Here is a 23,387-nt window from a genome sequence, read left to right as displayed (position 1 = left end):
GCTCTGCCAACCAAGTCTAAAGACAAATAAAAAAACTCTTCCCATATCACATTGCAAATAGAAATAATGCTGGAAATATTTCAGAAAATAGATTTCTTCTCTTCTCTTTAATATTTGATGCATGCTGCAGGAAACTTGTCTCTCCACAGCAAAAAAAGAAGAAAAGAAAACAACCAAAAACATGCTACGTGAAACTGCATGAATTAAAAACCTCTCGACTGCGATTAGTGCAGAAAAGATGTTTGTCTATAAAACCAAATGGTCAGAAAATTATCTTTGCAGGAAGAAATCTATAATAGGAATCAGCTGTATTCCCTTATTGCTCCATGTGCTGGACTTTTGATTCAGCCGTGACGATTTCCCGTATTATATCACAAATTTTAATTGAGTTATTGTCAGAACACAGCTGTGCCTCTGAGATTTGATTTGAGATTTCCAGTAACATGTCCAATCACATACAAAGCAAATTTGAACAATTGATTATGTCATTTGTGCAGCAAAAGCCAATTTAGGACTTTTTTTTTTAAAAGCTAAAGTCTCTCCCTGAGTTTAGAGATTGTGTAACTTGTCGGAGACAAACATTTGCAAGTTTATCATCATGTATTTGAATTTGATTCACAACTTTATATTTAGGGCCCGAGCACGGAGTGCAAGGACCCTATTGTAATTCGAATGTTTATTATTATTAGGGCCCGAGCACGGAGTGCAAGGAGCCTATTGTATCTGTTAGAGTTATTATTATTATTATTATTATTCTTTTTCTTCCGACGGAAGAGTCGCCTTTTTGAGGCCTTTAACATACCCCAAAACTCACCAAATTTGGCACACACATCAGGAGTCGCGAAAAATTTCGTATTTTACAGGAGATTGGCATGGGCGCACAAAAACGGCTCGACAGCGCCACCTACAGTGACATTTGTCCCGAGCCCCCGCATATGCTTTAACATACAAGCTTGATTTTTTCAGGACATGTTCATCAGATGGAAACCTACAAAAAAGTCTCTTGGTACCAAGCTGTCAGTCGCACAGGAAGTCTGCTATATTGGTGTCAATATGTCATTTTTGCTCTATTTTGGACATTTGTAGGCCTCCTTCTAGAACGAACTCCTCCTAGAGATTTATGAATAATGACTCCAAACTTTGGTTTTGTAAACTAAACCCATGTCTGATGTTAAATTGCGAAGCTTTAAAAGTATTACGGATGTTTGTGACCGTGGCGGCGCGTCGAACTTGGAGGTCATTTCGAAAACACGCCATGAAACGGAAAATGGCCATTACTCAGCCATGTATAATCCAATCTGATCCAAAATTGATATGCATGATTTTAGTCTGACTCTGAACACATCTGCAGTGAAAGAATCTGGAAAAAGTTTAGCGCCACCTGCTGGCAAGAGGAAATGACATGTTTGACTTGGAGCATCACTGCTCCAAGTAGGATGAGCCGACAAACCTCAAAATGATGTCCACCTGTTGAAAAGCCATTGAAGTTTACTCTGATAAAAAGCCATAACTTTCAATGCGGGGGTGTGGTCGTGACAGAGCGGCGAAGTTGGGCGCCTCGCCGTGCACACAAAAGTTGCTCTCACGTGCACATTCCTTGTCCAATCTCACTGAAATTCGATGGAGGTGATGAGGCTTCCATTCTGAACCAATGGATATGACAATCTTGGACGAGCTCTATAGCGCCACCTAGATATTGACAAATACATTTTATGTCACATTCTGACCTGTCTTTTCTCTGTGCTTTGTCCGATGTTCATAAAATTACAACAGGAGATACTCACAAGGGTTTTCTCTCATTGTGTAAAGTTTCATGGGTGTACACCTGACGGTGCCTGCGCAAGCCACCGCCAAACAGGAAGTGGTTGATTGCGTTGCAGTCAGATAATTAAAAATTCATAAAAAATCAGCCGTTTTTCTGACGAGGCTGAGATTTCAGAATGAAATTCCCCCATACATATCTCCAACTTAGATATACAGCACTCGCACGGGTGCACAAAAACGGCTCAATAGCGCCACCTACAATGTTTGTTTTCGCGAGCCCCGCCATGTTCTTTAACATACAAGCTTGATATTTACAGGACATGTTCATCAGATGAAAACCTACAAAAAAGTCTCTTGGTACCAAGCCGTCAGTTGCACAGGAAGTCTGCTATATTGGTGTCAATATGTCATTTTTGGTGTATTTTGGTCATTTGCAGGCCTCCTTCTAGAACGAACTCCTCCTAGAGATTTGTGAATAATGACTCCAAACTTTGGTTTTGTAAACTAAACACATGTCCGATGTTAAATTGCGAAGCTTTTAAGTTTTTACGGTTGTTTGTGACCGTGGCTGCGCGTCAAAATTGGACGTCGTTTCGAAAACACGCCATGAAAAGAATGGCCATAACTCAGCCATGCATAATCTAATCTGATCCAAAATTTATGTGCATGATTGTAGTCTGACTCTGAACAAATCTGCAGTGGAAAAATATGGAATAAGTGTAGCGCCACCTGTTGGCAACAGGAAATGACATGTCTTACTTGGAGCATCACTGCTCCAAGTAGGATGAGCAAACGCACCTCAAAATGACATCCACCTGTTAAAAATCCATTGAAGTTTACTCTGATAAAAAACCAAATCTTTCAAAGCGGGGGTGTGGTCGTGACAGAGCGGCGAAGTTGGGCGTCTCGCCATGCACACAAATGTTGCTCTCACGTGCACATTCCTTGTCCGATCTCACTGAAAATAAATGGATATGATGAAGCTTCAATTCTGAACCCATGGATATGATAAGTTTGGACGAGCTCTATAGCGCCACCTAGTTATTGCATGGGGCACATTCTGCCCTGTATTTTCTCAGTGCTTTGTCCGATGTTCATAAAATTACAACAGGAGATACTCACAAGGGTCTTCTCTCATCGTTTAAAGTTTCATGGGTTTACACCTGACAATGATTGCGCAAGCCACCACCAAACAGGAAGTGGTTGATTGCGTTGCAGTCAGATAATTAAAAATTCATAAAAAATCAGCCGTTTGTATCACAAGGCTGAGATTTCAGAATGAGATGCCTCCTACATATCTCCAACTTAGTGTCCAGAGCCAATCACTTTTACACTTAAGGCCTACTGGTGAATGAAGCAGCAGTAATGCAGACATTTTGGAAAGTCTGGGTCAGCTTTACAGTGAGTGATGAAACCTGTTTGTCTATTGATCATAGCAGGAGCCCCGTCTGCAGTCACTGCTACCAGCTTTTCTAATGGTACCTTTTTCTGCACAAAAACTCCTTTACCGTGTTATACATTTCAACTCCTCCTATATTTGTTTGTAAGGGCAGTTCTGTCAAGAGTTCTTCTCTTGATGTAAAGAAAAACAAAAAAAACAAACAAACACACAGCTGCGCTGCACTGCTGCTGTCTAGAGAATCTTCAAACTGGATGCAAAACAACATGCGCTTTGCAAGATCCCATTCCACCTGATCAGCCAATTTATCAAACATAGCTGACACATGTCGAGACATTGTAGTGGAAATTAGATCACTTCTATTCTTCACATCTTTAGGTACAGTGTTAGTGATTATCATCATTGCTTGATTGACAACTTTTTAATCTGAAAAGGCCTTCTGGATGAGAAAATGAGCAGGACTAAACAAAGCTTTGTTTGAATTTTTTTTCACAATATATGCAAAAATATCAGTCCTTCAAGGAAACAGATTACAGCCCCCCCCCACCCCCACCTTCCGCCGAAAGGCTGCTGTCATGTTAAATGTAGCTTGCAGCGCCAGAATGCAGAAGGAAGAACGACACAAAACGGCTCGAGCAGGGCATTGTTCATTCACTCACTCGTTCACGCTATATGCAAAAGTCTTTGTCCCTTAAGGCAACAGATTACAGTCCCCCCCTCCCACACCCCCCACAGGCTGCTTTCATATTAACATTAGCTTGGAGCTCCAGAATGGACAAGAAAGAACGACGAGAATGGCTCGAGCAGGGCGTTGCTCACGGGGCGGTCGCTCGTGCCAGGCGGTCGCACGTGCTCGGGCCCGCTAAATGCTACTTGTAGCTTTAATTATTATTATTATTATTATTCTACCGGAAGAGTCGCCTTTTTGAGGCCTTTAACATACCCCAAAACTCACCAAATTTGGCACACACATCAGGAGTCGCGAAAAATTTTGTATTTTATAGGAGATTGGCATGGGCGCAGAAAAACGGCTCGATAGCGCCACCTACAGTGACTTTTGTCCCGACGCCCCGCATACGCTTTAACGTACAAGCTTGATTTTTACAGGGCATGTTCTTCAGATGGAGACCTACAAAAAAGTCTGAAAGGACCCACCCGTCACTCGCACAGGAAGTCTGATATATTGAGGTCAATATGTCATTTTTGCTTCATTTTGGACATTTGCAGGCCTCGCTCTAGAACGAACTCCTCCTAGAGATTTTGGAGTAATGACTCCAAACTTTGGTTTTGTAAACTAGACACATGTCCGATGTTAAATTGCGAAGCTTTTAAGTTTTTACGGTTGTTTGTGACCGTGGCGGCGCGTCGAAAATGGAGGTCATTTTGAAAATACGCCATGAAAAGAAAAATGGCCATTACTCAGCCATGCAAAATCCAATCTGATCCAAAATTGATATGCATGATTGTAGTCCAACTCTGAACACATCAGAGGTGGAAAAATCCAGAACATGTGTAGCGCCACCTGCTGGCAACATGAAATGACATGTTTTACTTGGAGCATCACTGCTCCAAGTAGGATGAGCCGACACACCTCAAAATGATGTCCACCTGTTGAAAAGCCATTGAAGTTTGCTCTGATAAAAAGCCATAACTTTCAATGCGGGGGTGTGGTCGTGACAGAGCGGCGAAGTTGGGCGTCTCGCCATGCACACAAAAGTTGCTCTCACGTGCACATTCCTTGTCCAATCTCACTGAAATTCAATGGAGGTGATGAGGCTTCCATTCTGAACCAATGGATATGACAATCTTGGACGAGCTCCATAGCGCCACCTAGATATTGACAAATACATTTTATGTCACATTCTGACCTATGTTTTCTCTGTGTTTTGTCCGACAATCATAAAATTACAACAGAAGATACTCATAAGGGTCTTCTCTCATCGTCTAAAGTTTCATGGGTGTACACCTGACGGTGCCTGCGCAAGCCACCACCAAACAGGAAGTGGTTGATTGCGTTGCAGTCAGATAATTAAAAATTCATAAAAAATCAGCCGTTTGTATCACAAGGCTGAGATTTCAGAATGAGATGCCTCTTACATATCTCCAACTTAGATATACAGCACTTGTATGGGTGAACAAAAACGGCTCAATAGCGCCACCTACCATGTTTGTTTTTGAGAGCCCCGCCATGTTCTTTAACATACAAGCTTGATTTTTACAGGACATGTTCATCAGATGAAAACCTACAAAAAAGTCTCTTGGGACCAAGCTGTCAGTTGCACAGGAAGTCTGCTATATTGGTGTCAATATGTCATTTTTGGTGTATTTTGGTCATTCGCAGGCCTCGTTCTAGAACGAACTCCTCCTAGAGCTTTGTGAATAATGACTCCAAACTTTGGTTTTGTAAACTAAACACATGTCCGATGTTAAATTGCGAAGCTTTTAAGTTTTTACGGTTGTTTGTAACCGTGGCGGCGGGTCGAAAATGGATGTCATTTCGAAAACACGCCATGAAAAGAAAAATGGCCATTACTCAGCCATGCATAATCCAATCTGATCCAAAATTGATGTTCATAATTGTAGTCTGACTCTGAACACGTCTGCAGTGAAAGAATCCGGAAAAAGTGTAGCGCCACCTGCTGGCAAAAGGAAATGACATGTTTGACTTGGAGCATCACTGCTCCAAGTAGGATGAGCAAACACACCTCAAAATGACGTCCACCTGTTGAAAAACCATTGAAGTTTACTCTGACAAAAAACCATAACTTTCAATGCGGGGGTGTGGTCGTGACAGAGCGGCAAAGTTGGGCGTCTCGCCATGTACAAAAGTTGCTCTCACGTGCACACTGAAATTCAATGGATATGATAAAGCTTCCATTCTGAACCCATGGATATGCCAACTTTAGCGCCACCTAAATATTGCATGGGGCACATTCCTGTATTTTTTCTGTGCTTTGTCCGATGTTCATAAAATTACAACAGAAGATACTAACAAGGGTGTTCTCTCATCGTTTAAAGTTTCATGGGTGTACACCTGACGGTGCCTGCGCAAGCCACCGCCAAACAGGAAGTGGTTGATTGCGTTGCAGTTGGATAATTAAAAATTCATAAAAAATCAGCCGTTTGTATCACGAGGCTGAGATTTCAGAATGAGATGCCTCCTACATATCTCCAACTTAGTGTCCATAGCCAATCACTTTTACACTTAAGGCCTACTGGTGAATGAAGCAGCAGTAATGCAGACATTTTGGAAAGTCTGGGTCAGCTTTACAGTGAGTGATGAAACCTGTTTGTCTATTGATCATAGCAGGAGTCCCGTCTGCAGTCACTGCTACCAGCTTTTCTAATGGTATCTTTTTCTGCACAAAAACTTCTTTACCGTGTTATACATTTCAACTCCTCCTATATTTGTTTGTAAGGGCAGTTCTGTCAAGAGTTCTTCTCTTGATGTAAAGAAAAACAAAAAAACAAACAAACACACAGCTGCGCTGCACTGTTGCTGTCTAGAGAATCTTCAAACTGGATGCAAAAACACATGCGCTTTGCAAGATCCCGGTCCACCTGATCGGCCAAGTTATCAAACATAGCTGACACTTGTATAGACATTGTAGTGGAAATTAGATCACTTCTATTTTTCACATCTTTAGGTACAGTGTTAGTGATTATCATCATTGCTTGATTAACAACTTTTTAATCTGAAAAGGCCTTCTGGATGAGAAAATGAGCAGGACTAAACAAAGCTTTGTTTGAATTTTTTTTTCACAATATATGAAAAAATATCAGTCCTTAAACGAAACAGATTACAGTCCCCCCCCACCCCCACCTTCCGCCGACAGGCTGCTGTCATGTTAAATGTAGCTTGCAGCGCCAGAATGCAGAAGGAAGAACGACACAAAACGGCTCGAGCAGGGCGTTGCTGATTCACTCATTCGTTCATGCTATATGCAAAAGTCTTTGTCCCTTAAGGCAACAGATTACAGTCCCCCCCCACCCCCCACAGGCTGCTTTCATATTAACATTAGCTTGGAGCTCCAGAATGGACAAGAAAGAACGACGAGAATGGCTCGAGCAGGGCTTTGCTCACGGGGCGGTCGCTCATGCCAGGCGGTCGCACGTGCTCGGGCCCGCTAAATGCTACTTGTAGCTTTAATAAAATTTGATTTACAAATCAACACCTTCTTTTTAAAATTACACTTAAATCAAAATTATATTCCAATTATAATGTTTATATTATAAATTAACTTTAAATTAATATTACAATCCATTATATATACTTATTATTTAAAAATGTTGCAGCATAAACAAGTTTTAGAATAAGTAGTGGGATCAAATTAACAAAAATTGAACTTTTTAAAGTAAAATCTTAATTACATAAAAAAACAAACAAACATCAAAATCAACTGGAAGCAAGATTTAGCCTGAAAAACAAAAAAACAGAGGAAAATTGATGCACGGATTTAATAGATTTTAAAAATAAAAGATTTATTAATGTAAAAATTAAGATCAATTCTTTTGAACCTAGTCCCAGTATAACTTGAGTTACACTTTATGTAGACTAACATCAGTTTACTGTTCTTAAATTTAAATCCAGTAATTTTTTGCTAATCAGTATAATATGTAATCTAACAGAATTACCAGAAGAAGATGAGATGTTTGTTTGAAAACTAAGAAAGTGCCCAAATTAATTCAAGTTAGGACTGTTTTTATTTTAACTTAAATTCAGTTGACAGGCATAGAAGGTAATATAAGTTTGGAGAAACATGAGCAGAAAAGTAGTTTTTCCATCTCAACCAAACATCATATGCTGAGTTTCCTCAGGTCAAATTACACATTTCTCCTTCTTTTTTCTTTTTCTGTTTTTCTAAGGCTGTCTTTATTTTCACAGGGGGAACCTTCCCTTGTATATTGTGAATCGGTTTTAACAAAATGCTGTTTTAATTCTAGCCAACTATGGTTTGATTCAATTACCTCAGGAGCGATTTTCAAAAATGATTTCATGTTTTTCCTTTTGAGAGAGCACGTTCCTGTCAAAACATTACATCAGGACAATTAAATGTAGGCTATCTTTCATTCTATGACACCTGGTTTATGTAGCCAGCAGTGTGGGATACTGCAGCTGTGTCAGCCAAAATGAGCAGCAAAACTCAACATAAAATACGTATAGTTTTAAAGAAGTTGCCAACACTTTTTTTTTTAGTTCATAAAAATGTGTTTATGTCTAATCGCTTCAACACATTTGAATGGTTTTTAATGATACTGTAATAAAGATTACAGGGCAAACTTCTGCTGGGCAATAAGTGAGCTCTCCCAACATATTCATTCATCACCGAACATAAGATCTGTGAAACCTGACGTTGTTTTCTTCGATATTTCCTATCCCCTCATTTCAGAAGAGTAACATTTTCCTAATGTTTTTATTTTTTTTGTCCACTGTTCCCGTCTGCTAAGCATTAAACTAATCCCTGCACCAACACTTGTGTATTAGCCATAAAATGGAAAAGATCGGTTAACCTGTTGGTCAGCGAAGCCATCACTAAAGAGACAGAGAAAGACTTGAGAAACGTGAATTGTACAAAAATATATGATTATTTTGCTTTGAAAAAAGTGCATTTCTAAGGATTAGTCTGTTAAAAAACAATATTTCTTCTCCAACGCCTACCTCCATCATGAATGTCAGGCAGTGAATTTATTCGCTTCTCGCTGATCCAACATCCTCTGCCAGGAATTTATCCCATAAAGTCAGTTGTACATTCTTCCAGTGTCATCAGGGGAAGCTAAACAGTTCTATTCATAAAAACTTCGATTGACAACGGAAAGTAATAATAACAGCGGCATGCTTTTAAACACTAAACTACATCTGATTTGTGATAAAACACATTGGAAAAGAAGAAAACAAATTTTATGTAAGGCCCTCTGGAGTCTGCATACAATCCCTATGAAGTAGAATACATTGGTTTCTGTGTTGGAACAGCTGTCAGGTGTTACTCCTGCAATAATGAAAAATTCTAAAAAGTTGAGAACAGTATTTGCAAATCTTGTTTAACCTCTTGCTATGCTTTTGTTTTTTGACAGTGCCCCAGTTAAGTACAATCAATGACTGTGGTAATGTAACGCAAAATGTGAGCTTTTAAGAGATTTAAGAGAAATAGCTGGATTTCAAATTTTAGTGTTCTTAGCAAACTGCAAATTTAAAAAATATTTAAAACAAAAATTGATCAGTTTTACAGATGTATAAATGCATATATAGTGCATGACAGCTTAATATTTTAGGTGTCATTTTCACCCTTGATCTATTTGCATTTACATTTGGTGGTGCCTTTCAAAATATTTCTGCATTTTTATGTCTTTCAGGGTCAAGTACAGGCATTTATAAGGCAGTTATAAGAATTTCATTTTAATTTTCTTGTTTTGTCATATTTGATAAGCAGGATCTGTTTAACCCTTGTGCTATGCTATGGGGTCCAGATGACCCGATCCTTACATTGATGTGTTATCCCTAGCATGACACTGGTGGAGTAAGGTGAAGAGGATTTCATGTAATCCATGGACACCAGTGAAGATCACAAATCATTGAAGAAAAAAGGTTCAGCGCACTGTCTAGTGGGTCTAGATGACCCAACTCCAAATGTTAAAGTGCCTAGGATAGCACAAGGGTTAAGTTCTTGCTTTTCCCTCATATTCATACAAGGCTTCAGGTTTTAAGCTTCACAGCTGAATAATGTCTGACATATACCTTCAAATAACTAGATGGTAATTGGTTTTCCGCTAAGCATGTCAAGTTGTTGTATTTTTATTTACTTATGGTTCTGTTCTTTAAAAAAAGTGTTTTTAATGTTAAAGTTTTGCTTTTAGTCCAGTTATGTCATTTATGAATAAAGTAAGATTTTGAGTCCACGACAAATTCTAAACATCAGCTTCATCAACACTTTGAACACTTGAAACATTTTCAAGTCTGATCATAATCTTTTGATCTAGTTGAACAGGTTTTGTGGTCTTTTAACTATGATTATGTTACTTTTAGGCTAAATGAAAAAACTTGTCATTTTTCTAGGTCATGGCTTCTGCTGAGCTTGGTAGTAGTAGCAAATATTCAAACAGTTCAAACAAAAGTTCATTTGAAATTCGTGGGTCGGACCATTGGCGTGGAGCAACCCCACCCCATCTCTGGGTGCTCACAGCAGGAAGCATGTGTCTCGCCCAATGTATGTTCTACGTCACAAATAAGCTCTTTTTCAAATAGCCTGCTCCTAATTTCACAATGATTTGAATAAAGAAATACTCAGAAATGGAGTTTTAAACTTAATTTTTTTCTTTAAGTATGTCCTCCATCATCAGAAAACTATTACAAGCACATGTTTAAAACATTAAAAACACATTTTTCTGCAGAGTGGGTCTTTACTGTTTTTATACAGCAACTTATCTCTATTATTTATTCTCTAAAATAATAATTATGTAGCTAAAGAAGGCATTCTTTTCTTTTATAGTCAACCAAACATTTTAAAGTCTAGAGTTTCTACTGTACTGTATCTTATGATTAAAGGTTTGCCACCATTTGTGAGATTTATTGCTCCAAATGGAAGAAAGCATTCATCCACTGCATTAGAAAAGAAGCTCTACAGCTCCTATTTGAAACAGAACTGCACACAAAAAAAGAGGTGAAGTAATGTTTGCACAGCTTTTTTTTTTTCCAACTCTACTTTGTGATGAACTAAAAACATGACAACATGGCTTATGTTGGGTGTGGCTACATGATACCCAAAACAAAACAAAACAAAAAAACCAACAGAACAGCAGCTGTTCCAGAACTAAAGCATAGTTGATCCGACTTTGCCTGATGGAATGAAGGTGCATTATTTCCATAAAGGTCATTTAAAATTTTATTTTCAAGAAATTTGAAGAAAGTGTCTGAAAAAGAAAAGAACAAAATAATCTTAGCAGACAGGAAATTCAGCATTACTGTCTGGGCAGAATCCAAACTCTTATTAAAAACAGGATGGAAAAAACAAAAGCAAACAAAACTTTTTTGCCTCTTCTTGAAAAAATTAGTACATCTCTGGCAGAAACGACCAAACTCCACTGACGTGTTTCATATCCTGTTGTCAAATAAAAACACATGGATGCGTGTAAGTTCTCCACCACTTTGGAGGCAATCACATTATCATTCCCTGTCATGATTGAGTCAACCGAGTGGGGATCCAGTCTGTTTCAGACATCCCTTCTGGGATAGAAACCTGGGTCAGCAGTCAAGGAGCAGCAGCAGGTTTCTGTCAATCACAAGATTCTACTTCCTCCCATCATTCTCTTTCTGTCACTGTGAGAAAGTGTGCATTCATGACCTGGTAGGATAAGATCAGTATCCCTGTCCACTACCAAAAAGTCATCAGCAGCAGCCAGACATAGTGGTGCTGGTATACTGGTGGTAAGGGGGCAGGGGGTCGGAAATTTGAGTAATATGTGTGTGTGTGTGTTTTGTGCATGCTTGTAGATGTCTTTTGTGCCATGGGGAAGAGGGGTGGGGAAAGACGGCTGTTGCTTTAAACAAGAATGCGTTCATTTTGAGGCAGACGAGGGTGGGGGTGGGGGGGTACTGCCCACCCCAAAAAAAAAAACAAAAAAAAAACAGCTTTTTCATCATTTAAAAAGCAAAAGTGAGGGAGGTGCAGCTGAGAAAGACACAGCCTCTTGGAGCTGTGGGGCAGAAGTGATGGATTCAGAGCGCGGAAAGGTGACATTCTTCCCCTGACGGGCCACAGGCAGAACATAATCTGCCCTGGACTCACATTGTTTACCAGGAAATTGCCTTTATCACACAAATAGAGGCAACATCTGTCTAAGCAGAGGTTTCAAGAGGATTTTAGAACAACTTGACTGATGTTTGCAGGAGATTTTTGGAGAAGCAGGAATTTTGTTGGACAAATGTGGGTCTTTTGATAATAGATTTTAAAATTTTCTCCTCTGCTGGAGTGAACTGAAGGGACCAAGAGCGAGTTACTGCATTGGGCAGAGGACAGGAAGACAGCAACAGCGACGGTTGCAAACTTGGGATGACTTTCAACCAGAGCAAACTTCAAACACCTCTGACAACCAGGAGAAACGACTAGAGGAGCCTCATCAGATCAGTGTACTTATTCTGTAAGCAAAACCCTTTTTGTTAGCATTATAACTTCATTTCTTTTCCTGTAAATCTGAGTCTGTTTATTGTGCATGGAAGGCTCAAATGTGACACTACGTCACAAACTTGTCTGTGCGTGATGATCCTGATCTTTACCACACTCTGATAAACTTCAACTCAGTCAAACAATATTGCTGACACAAAGGTTACTCACTGTCTGAAGTCGCTCCTCACTCTGAAGCTCCAAAATGATTATTATGCAGCATCTGACTCACTTTTTGGCAACTCTGTTTCTTAAGGGGAACCAGATTCATTCTGCATAGAACATTAAGCTCAAGGTGTTTAATTCAGAAAGAAAGATGGGGATGACTTTTCTTGGCATTTCATGTGACTTCCCTAATAAAGTCAGTTTAAATGCTACATGGCATCCCTGAAGAATTGTTTTTACTCTTATTCAAGAAGGACAAGTTTGCTTCTCTAACACAAAAAAGCAGCTTCAGGATGTTCCCCTGGAAGCCGAAGGACAGGGAGGCAGGCGGATGAATCCTGTCTTTGTCTCTGTTGCCAAGGTTGTGTTTGGATAAGGAAGCTTCGAGGTACAATGTAGGAACTTATTGAAACAATTCCCAGAGACCTCCTGCCTCCCTGTTTGACTTTGCAACTGAAGTAGAAAAAAAAAACAACATCCAGAAGTGAGAGAAATACTGAATTAAACAGACATTTGCACACTGAGGGAAAATCAAAAATGACATGCTTGAGGAAAGAAGGAGATTACCCTCCAAGTAAGGAGTTCAGAGGAGAAAATTGGATCCATCACATGAATGAAGGAGGAGGAATTATCTCAAAAGCGCTAACAAGTGTTGTGCTTTCCTGCTGTGAACGATATGATGCCTTGAAGAAGTATTCACATAAAGTAGGACACTGGCAATAAATTGGGTCAGCAGATCCATCTCCTAGGGATGGTGAGGATGGGGAGGAGTGGTCCACCACTGCCACTGGCTCCCCATGTGAGCGCGGCAACTCGCTCTAATGAGGTGACAAAGAATGCGAAGAATGCCATGCTCACGCTGAACTGAGAGGGGCTGAAGTTAGAGACATGCGCCAGTCTGAGCACGGCTGCCCACCTCCTAATTAATACGTGCTGAGCATGCCCAAAAAATGTTTGAGAGGATGGCTGATCAGCACCACGGTGACCTCCCGCGCTGCACCAGCCTCTCATCCCTCATTAAACTCTGAGCACGATCCAGATCGAAGAGTCGTGTAAACACAGACTTACCACCTGAAGACAGTCAAACCATAACATGTTCGTGTGAAGCAGACTTTAAACAATTCCCACCTAATTCCCCTTCTTCATAGCCGGAGTAGATCAAAGGTTCCGGACGCTTCCGCACTGCAGTGACAAACAGAATCGTTGCAAGAAGTGACCACTCAACAGCCGCCTGTTCCAGCAAGCAACACCTGAGTATAATGAGCAATATGAGCTGTTAAAAGCTGCAGGAAAGGAGATGAATGCTCATTTGTTGTTGCCTCTGGGAGAATGTGGGTGGGTTAATAACAGGGTGTCTCTATCTGGGCAGATGGAAACTCTCTGAGGTCCCTGGGAGGCTGAGTGTTATTTGAAAACGGTGGCAGACACGCACTGCGTACATTTACAAATGTATTTCCATCACATGCAAACGGTTTCCTATAGTCTTTGAGGAAAAAAAAGCCTGAAGGAGAAGATTCCAGAGTAAAAGCTCATTCTTGATGGGGCAACATGTAATTTCTCAGGGAGAGAAAATGGCCAAATGCAGTCAGCAACACTTTAACAGAAAATGACTAAAGCATGTTAGTTTGGACTTTAATGTAAGCTATTCCCAATTTATTATAATTGCTAAATGATCTATGATTACTAGATTTAATGAGAAAGAACTTAGTGCACAATAATTTCTGCATAAACCTTTTCTCAAACTTCTTAACAAAAACATATTTTTGAGATTTGTCCCAATGGGTATCCTAATTCTCAACAGATACAAAGAGAATCTTTTTTTTTCTTTTTGCAAAGGCTCATGTTCCTGGAGAGTGGTCCATTTCTCTTCTCCATATCTGCAACCTAATGTAGTGGCCCCAGGCCCAGACTAACCAGGCATGGACACTTGTGACTTTTTACCAACTTCTGTCTTATCACTTTAAGAACAGTGGTCATTTACTCAAGGATGCAATGGGGCAAAAGGGAAAGGCAGAGCTTATTAACACCTATTATAATGGCTCCTTGTATTGCTGCATGATCAGAAAGGGTCTTTGTGGTTTCTGGGGAGGTATTACACAGCAGCCTAGCGTAGTCCAATCTGCAGCAGCTTTTAATTATGGAGCTCCTGGAGTTCAAGGCCTCTTCAACCTCAAACAGAGCTTACAGTAGCCACAGTGTGCTTCCTATGCATTTGATGAAACATTTCTAAAAAACCTGTCATCAATACCTGTTTTGGTATTACAAAACCAATTCTAATTCTTCTGATTTCTTAAGGAGTTATGAAGGTTGGGTCAAACATGCAAACACCAACATAAAACGTCTTTTTTTATGTCTGGGGGTGCAGATTTAAATATATAAGAGTGTAAAGCTGCAGTTGTGGAAATCGCCCAAAGAAAACATATCCACTTTGCAGCAGAATTGTAGCTTATTAAGTCAATTATCACATTAAAATCCAATTTAATCTGTTTTTCTTGGGTTTGAAACAGCTTGTGTTGACGTTTGGTAAGAGGTTTGACTGAAATATTACAGACTAAAAGCTTAATGTGTTAGAATATTGTCAAACCTGGCAACAGAGAGGTTTCCTTTTAACACATACATACATACATTGTGTTTTTTTCTCTGAAAAAGGCGCAACAACCTTTTTAATTGAATCTTTTCTTGTTACCTTAAATCCTAAGGAGCACAAATGACCTCTTACCTTATTTATCAGATGTTTACATAAACTCTGCCAGGCTTTTAACTGAAGTTAATGAAGGCTTGTGTATCCTGGCAGACAACCCTGTCTTTCCAATAACCGCATCAGTTAAAGGTTCCATTTATTATTTGTCAAATAAGAATTACATCTGATCCTTGCGGGTTAAAATAGCAAAAGTCAAATAAGTGGCATTCATAAAGTTGCATTCTTTTGCAAAAGTGATTTACCTATTATTGAAACTTATTCTTTTTTTCTTTTCTTGCTTTTCTCTTAAGGCTTTGGTGAGTTGGACACTAACTAATGGAGGCCCCTTCAATAGTCCTGTTGGGGGTCCTTCTTGTTCATGGACTAACTATTGGCGTCCATCAGACACACGGCAGTCTGGCAGCCAGTGGCCATGCCAAGAGCAAGACTCAAGAATTTGGGAGCAGCGAGGACGGTCTGGAGAAAGAGTTCCTCTATGCTGGAAGAAGATACAAGCGAGCTCCGGCTGAACAGCCCCAGGACAAGTGTTCCTACACTTTCATTGTGCCTCAACAAAAAGTGACCGGAGCCATTTGTGTTAACTCCAAGGACCCAGAGACTACACTGGAAAACCGGATCTACAAACAAGAGTTGGAGCTGCTAAATGTTGAGCTACAGAAACAGAAGAGGCAGATTGAGACCCTGCAACAGTTGGTTGAGGTAGATGGAGGCATTGTCAATGAAGTCAAGCTTCTGAGGAGGGAGAGCCGAAACATGAACTCAAGAGTCACTCAGCTGTACATGCAGCTGCTTCATGAGATCATTAGGAAGAGAGACAATGCTCTGGAGCTGGCTCAGATGGAAACCAAGATCTTGAACCAAACCTCCGAGATGCAACAGCTCACCGGTCGATACAAAGATCTTGAACACAAGTATCAGCACTTGGCTTCTTTAGCCACAAATCAAACGGCTGTTATTGCCCTGTTGGAGGAGCAGTGCCAGAGTCGACCCCCTCCCCGCTATCATCTGCCTATCCCCCAGCCAAGGCCGCAGCCGCCTCCAAAGCCACTTCCACAGGCACCACCTCTCAGCAGACCGTACCAACCGCCTGTTCTTCCCAGAAACAATCCAATCAGCAATGAGATCCAGAGTGACCAAAAGTCTATGCCACCTCTTTTACCAACAATGTCCATAGGCACTCACAGCCCACACAACACCGACAAGCCCTCTGGTAAGTCCAAAAACCAGCAAAAAATCTCCCTCAGTTGTTGAGCAAGGAGGTTGATGTCAGAAAAGATGCTTATCCTATAATTGCAATAGTTTAACTCAGAAAAGACAAAACATTTGTAGAGTAAACTTGTGCAGCTGGATGGACAGCTGGCCTCAAGCCCTAACAGTCTTTTCAGCACTTGAGCAGATTTTGAAAGAAGATGTAAAGAGGGGGTTTGCACGGCCTATTTCAGTTTCTTTTCATTAGAAACAGCTCTTTGGAGGAAAATGCTGGAAAAACGAATACATCATTTACAAGATGACTAGTGGGAGCTTGTTCCATTTTGGCATTTGGCACTAAATGCTTGCCGTGAGAACAGTAGTCTTTGTATGGATTATTTGAAAGGGGCAAGTATTTCCTACCCACAGCCTTACAACTAACACCCCAAAATGACACAGAGCCTTACTGTACCTGAAAGAGAGAGTTGAACACCAAAAAGGGAAAAAGTTGAGAAGACATAAATGTAAAAAAGCAGCAAAGCGGGTGGGATGGAGTCTACAAAATAACAGGAAAAGGCAAGTTCAAACAGAAAGAGATACCAAAATGATCTCATTTGTTCCAGCTGCAAAAGTCATACGTTCCACCAAAAAAAAAAATCTAATCAGGCAGAACAGAGCAGTGCGTGGCAGGGCAGCTCTCTGGCTCACATCTGTCAACAGAAACATTCCTGACATCAAAAACAATGGATTTGCACGGGTCAAAAGACAAACAGCAACTTTAAAGATTTAATCAAAACCAAATTTAACCAAAAACTACATCAAATAGGTGCCTTATTTTAATATTGCTTTACCTACACATATATTTCTAATCCTTCTCAGACACCCACCCTTCTTGCCATCCAAACCACCCTCAGCAATGCACGTTCAAGTGACCACTTTCACTGAAAAGTTAATGTAAATACGGGTTTTGGGCTTCTGCATTCAAAACTCTTGTTAATGCGTAGCTACACAAGTACAGCCATTGAACGTTAAACCAGGCTGAACTTTGACCAATCAGAGACTTGGATTTGGTAGTGATGTATGGATAGCGTCCCTTTAAATTAATGTAAGTGACAACTGTTTGAAAACTGAAAACTATTTCTAAGTCTTTTATATATCGGAATAGAACTATGAAAGACAAAGCCTGGAGCGAGATTCGGGGAATTCGCACTGCGTTGACATTTCACACCAATTCTCTTCCCACTGTAAATATGTTATAGTAAAAAAAAAAAAGAAGCCCCTCCCTGCTTGTCCAGTTTGAACACTATGGGCTACATGCTCGTTCAAAAACCTGCGTTTTGGGCATTTTTGAACGCCTGTTACATGCCCGCTTTATAAGACTGCCTAACAGCCAAAGAAGTCATTGATAACTGGAATGGAAGATATAATTTGAATGATGAATAATGAAATCAAAATTAATCTGCAAAATTGTTGAGGATAAACCTCTAAAGCAGGGAATGATAATTCAGCTCACTGCTGCTGTTTCATCATTCAGTATCTGATTCCACTTGCCCTCTCGTCATTCATTTCCCTAGCAAAAGCAGCGGCCAAAGACAATTTCAGCGTTAGAATGAACCCCTTTGCAGAAAAACGAATACCCTGTTGCCGAGTACAATGTCTATTATCTTTATTTTGCTGTTTGTAGCTTATAACAAAATATTTGATTGAGTTTTTAGGTGACTTTATGCCCTGTGTTCAGGTCCATTTAGAGATTGTCTGCACGCTCTGGAAGACGGTAACACGGCCAGCGGCATGTACCTGGTGAGGCCAGACAACTCCAACCGCCTTATGCAAGTTTGGTGTAACCAGAGACACGACCCCGGAGGCTGGACGGTGATCCAAAGGAGAATGGACGGCTCAGTTAACTTTTTCTGGGACTGGGAAACATACAAGGTACTTCCAACCTCACACCAAATCAAAGACCTCATAGTTTGGAGGGCAGGGCATGTCTTACATAAAGGTGTTTTGAGCCTAGCCAAATGTGAACAACCTGTGAAAAGATTATTGTTTGGCTCTCAAAGCACCTTAGTCCAATCCAACTGCCTCAGTCACAGCAACGTGACTCATTACTTCCACCGATGTCCTCCTCTTGAGAACAAATTTCCTCACATAAAAAGGAAATATGAGAATAAATAAATGGGAATTGAAGTCTTATTTGTTAGGAATCTTATTTAACACAGAACTATTCTGCTTTCTGAATATTACATTACAACAGTATTTTTTTCCTTCATGGAAACTATTTTCTTTATCTCCTGGAAAGCCTCTCCCAGTGGCAAACGGAGTTCACGGGTAAACATTTACTTTGAAGCCAACCAATCAAAAGATTCCCTTTTTTCTTAAAAAAAAATAAAAACAGGGAAACTGTTTTGCACACTTCCATCCACTTTGTGTAGTCATTAAAGAGAGTTTTCCCATGGTTCAAAGCACATAAAACCAAGTTTGGATCCCCGCCAGATCAAGGCGCATAGCTGTTTGAATCTCTTTGAGGAAACATTGCTTTCTGCAAAACCTTTTTCTAGTCTGGTGATCTTACTTTTTTGCATATTAGGGGGCTGATTAAAAAATATATCTTCAGTAATAACGGTAACAATTTTTTACAAGTGCTGGAGTGAAAACTCTTACTGCTCAAAGTTTATCAAAGAACATTCAGGAAAGATTTCCCTATTCTACTGATAATGTTTTCCTTATCGCCTTGCTTTACAGCAAGGATTTGGAAATATTAATGGGGAGTACTGGCTGGGTCTGGAAAACATCTACTGGCTGACAAACCAGGGAACTTACAAGCTGCTCGTCACGCTGGAAGATTGGTCCGGAAAGAAGGTGTTCGCAGAGTACGCCAGCTTTAGGGTAGAGAATGAAGCAGACTTCTACAGGCTGAGGTTGGGTCGTTACCATGGTAACGCCAAAGACTCCCTCACCTGGCACAACGGCAAGCAGTTCACAACCCTAGACAGAGACCACGACGTATTTCCAGGTAAATTTTCCATTTGGTTGTTGTAGATTTAAAAAAATGACCTCATTTGAGACTTTGACTTTATATAAGAACTGGACAGATTGAGTGTGATGTCACCCATAAAATAGGTTTAATTCAAGCTCCAATGAAATAAAGTTATTTCAGTCGCCATTTTTTCGCAATACGAACACTGCCATGTTGGAACCAGACAACGTCAGTAACCAGTGATTGGTCTGAGTTTTGTTGGAGTCTTGCAAGCATGTTGGAAAAAGGAATCAGAGCAAGAATGGTTATTCTGACAAATAGAATGACTGAGTAATAGCTGTTTATTTTTTAATAGAAAGCCAATGACATATTGGCTTGTTGCAGCCAGCGTGTACTTCCTGTTTGGAACACTAGTGAGAAAGGGTCACTTAGTCCTCATATACTGTCGATGTTTCATGTTCATGCCTTTAACCGCTTGTGTTCACTTTTTCTTTTTCAAGGAAATTGTGCACACTACCATAAAGGAGGCTGGTGGTACAACGCTTGTGCACATTCAAATCTGAATGGAGTTTGGTACAGAGGAGGTCACTACCGCAGCAACCACCAGAATGGAATCTACTGGTCAGAGTTCAGAGGAGAAGCCTATTCGCTCAAGAAAGTAGTCATGATGATCCGTCCAAACCCAAACACCTTCCTTTAAACACAGGAAATGCACATTGTTTCTCCCTCTACACAACATTGGCTTCTTTTTTTTTAGTGACAAGACCAGATGGAAAAAAATACAAATGATTAAGAAAGTGCAATATTAAAAATTAGCAGCCTCCTAGTTGTATTGTTTTCCAACATGTACATACATACTTGTTGCTCAGGAGATATTTTAAAATATTCTTTGGCAAACATGACATTTAGATAAGTAGCTGTAGTAGGAAACCAACTGTATGTATTTAGTAATTAATGAAAGATAGACACAGGAAACATATCCAGTGACTTTAATTGAGTTCTGTGCTACATTTGTAGTTTAAAAAAATCCACAGAAGCAGCAAATATAAAATGAGTTTATATCGGTTTCAATCCTTTAGGTTTACCCACATAAAATATCACCTGTGATAAAATACTGCTAAAAAACTAAACCAAACTTCAGGATTTTCTTTCCACTTGCTTTGAGCCACTATGACAGCACCTTTTAGTGGGATTGTTGGCTAAAACCCAGGTCTGCCCGATTATATATGCAGTGCCTTGCGGAAGTATTTGGCCTCCTTAAACTTTTCAACCTTTTGACACATTTCAGGCTTCAGACATAAAGATATGAAACTGTAATTCTTTGTGAAGAATCATCAACAAGTGGGACACAATCATGAAGTGAAACGAAATGTATTGGATATTTCAAACTTTTTTAACAAACTGAAATATTGGTTGTGTAAAATGATTCAGCCCATTTACTTTTAGTGCAGCAAACTCTCTCGAGATGTTCAGTGAGGATCTCTGAATGATCCAATGCTGACCTAAATGACTAATGATGATACATAAAATCCACCTGTATGTAATGAAGTCTCCGCATAAATGCACCTGCTCTGTGATAGTCTCAGAGGTCCATTTAAAGCGCAGAGAGCATCATGAAGAACAAGGAACACACCAGGCAGGTCCCAAGATGTCCCAAGCTTTAAACATCCCAAGGAGCACTGTTCAAGCGATAATATTGAAATGGAAGAAGTATCAGACCAATGCAAATCTACAAAGACCCGGCCGTCTGTCTAAACTTTCAGCACAAACAAGGAGAAGACTGATCAGAGATGCAGCCAAGAGGCCCGTGAAGACTCTGGATTAACTTCAGAGATCTACAACTGAGGTGGGAGAGTCTCTCCATAGGACAACAATCAGTCGTATACTGCACAAATCTGGCTTTTATGGAAGAGTGGCAAGAAGAAAGCCATTCCTTAAAGATATCCATAAAAAGTTTTGTTTCATGTTGGCCACAAGCCTCCTGGGAGACACACCAAACATGTGGAACAAGGTGCTCTGCTCAGATGAAACCAAAATTGAACTTTGTGGATACAATGCCAAACATTATGTTTGGCGTAAAAGCAACACAGCTCATCACCCTGAACACACCATCCCCACTGTCAAACATGGTGGTGGCGGCACCATGGTTTGGGCCTGTTTTTCTTCAGCAGCGACAGGGAGGATGGTTAGAATTGACGGGAAGATGGATGGAGCCAAATACAGGAGCATTCTGGAAGAAACCTGATAGACTCTGCAAAGGACCTGAGACTGGGACGGAGATTTGTCTTCCAACAAGACAATGATTCAAAACATAAAACAAAATCTACAATGGAATGGTTCACAAATAAGCATATTCAGCTGTTAGAATTGCCAAGTCAATGTCCAGACCTGAATTCAATCAGGTTTCTGTAGAAAGAACTGAGAACTGCTGTTTACAAACGCTCTCCACCCAACCTCACTAAGATCAAAGTGTTTTGCAAGGATGACTGAGCAAAAAATTTCAGTCTCTCGATGTGCAAAACTGATAGAGACATACTCACCCCTTTACAGCAAAAGGTGACGCTACAAATAAGGGGACTGAATCATTTTGCTCCCCCAATCATTTTGCTCCCCCAATATTTCAGTTTTTTAGTTGTTAAAAAAGTTTGAAATATCCAATAAATTTTGTTCATAATTGTGTCCAACTTGTTGTTGATTCTTCCCAAAAAATACAGTTTTATATATTTATGTTTGCAACCTCAAATGTGGCAAAAGGTTGAAAAGTTCAAAGGGACCGGATACTTTCCAAAGGCACGGTATGTCATTTAGGAGAGCTTGAACATAAGGAAAACGTGTTGGACAGTGCACCAGAAACTGCTCAGGCCCTTTTAATCTTTACTAAAATCACCCATTTTTATTGGAACAAGATTGTTTGTGCCTGGAATATTTCTTGGCCTAAAACTAAAATTCATTTACACATTGGGAAGCCGGATTTCTGCTTCAACGCTGATGTTTGTGGTCCACTGATATGACAGGTTGATTCAGACACATTTCAGATTAAATCTGATCTATCTGAACTAACAAATGACAAAAAAAGAAAAACTCCATTATTTCATCAATAGGAAAGCAAAAGTGAATGCAGCGGATGAACGTATCTAAACCTCCTAATAGTATCAGAAGTTTTTTTTTAAAGTCAAAATTACTGTTCAGTTTGGACTTTTGCTTTAGAACCATAATTTCGAAGATCCTCTACCAATTTTTTCAGAATAAAATTCTAATATTTCATGGCAGGATGTCATTTTTCTTCTACAGAGAAAGACATACTGCCAAAAAATAGTATTTTTACTGTCCTGCTGTCTGGCACCCCATATGGTCCTTAGCATCTTTAGATGGAAAATCCTTCTTTGAAGTTTGCCCAAAGCAGAACGTGGCTTTTATGTGTCTTCAAACTTTCACAGTAAGAGTTCTTCTTGGCACAGAAGAACTACATATGCACGGTAAAGGAAAGTCTTTTTTTGTGTGCAAAAGTTAATGTTTCGAGTGCTTTTAACTTTGGTACGCTGCAAAAACATTATAACTGGAAAACCGATGTAGATACATTCCTTGAACTTAAACATCATGTCTTAGGCATTAACTTTATGAATTTGAAAAAAAAAGAGAAAAGTAATGACCAAATGCACTCCCACAATGAACAAAAATGATGACTTGCTTTAGAAGATACCAATGATTTGCTTGTTTGGATCAAATGCTGCATTTACTGTACAAATTGAGAGTGTGATGTCAGTAGATCCGATTCAATGTTTTTGTACATAAGATATTTGTAATATAATGTACTGAAATCTTTTTGTCGATGTTAAGTTGCAATAAAACATGTACAGTTTTTTTTTCTTTTTTTCCTGATTGTGGTTTTCAAACAAGCAGTTGTGGCACTTTGAAACATTTTATTTCCCTGAATTATACAAGGAACACATATTGTTTCTCATTCTTTATAATGTTTGTCTGTTTTTTAATGACAATACCAAACCAAGTCAGATGAAAATTGTACAAATCAAGTCATCT

At 39.8% G+C, this 23,387-nt stretch overlaps 1 protein-coding gene across 1 annotated transcript; it reads left to right on the top strand.

Moving 5' to 3' along the window:
* The first annotated feature begins 11,803 nt into the window (after positions 1 to 11,803).
* On the top strand, positions 11,804 to 23,210 carry angptl2 (angiopoietin like 2). Its single transcript, XM_004072716.4, has 5 exons — positions 11,804 to 12,295; positions 15,475 to 16,394; positions 18,111 to 18,304; positions 19,115 to 19,385; positions 19,850 to 23,210. The coding sequence occupies exons 2-5, from the start codon at positions 15,500 to 15,502 to the stop codon at positions 20,047 to 20,049; spliced, it is 1,560 nt and encodes a 519-aa protein (XP_004072764.1). The 5' UTR covers positions 11,804 to 12,295; positions 15,475 to 15,499; the 3' UTR covers positions 20,050 to 23,210.
* The last annotated feature ends 177 nt before the right edge of the window (positions 23,211 to 23,387 follow it).

This window comes from Oryzias latipes, chromosome 9 (genome assembly GCF_002234675.1).
Source record: "Oryzias latipes chromosome 9, ASM223467v1".
In the NCBI taxonomy this organism is placed as follows: Eukaryota; Metazoa; Chordata; class Actinopteri; order Beloniformes; family Adrianichthyidae; genus Oryzias; species Oryzias latipes.
This window is presented reverse-complemented; position numbering and strand designations above follow the sequence as displayed.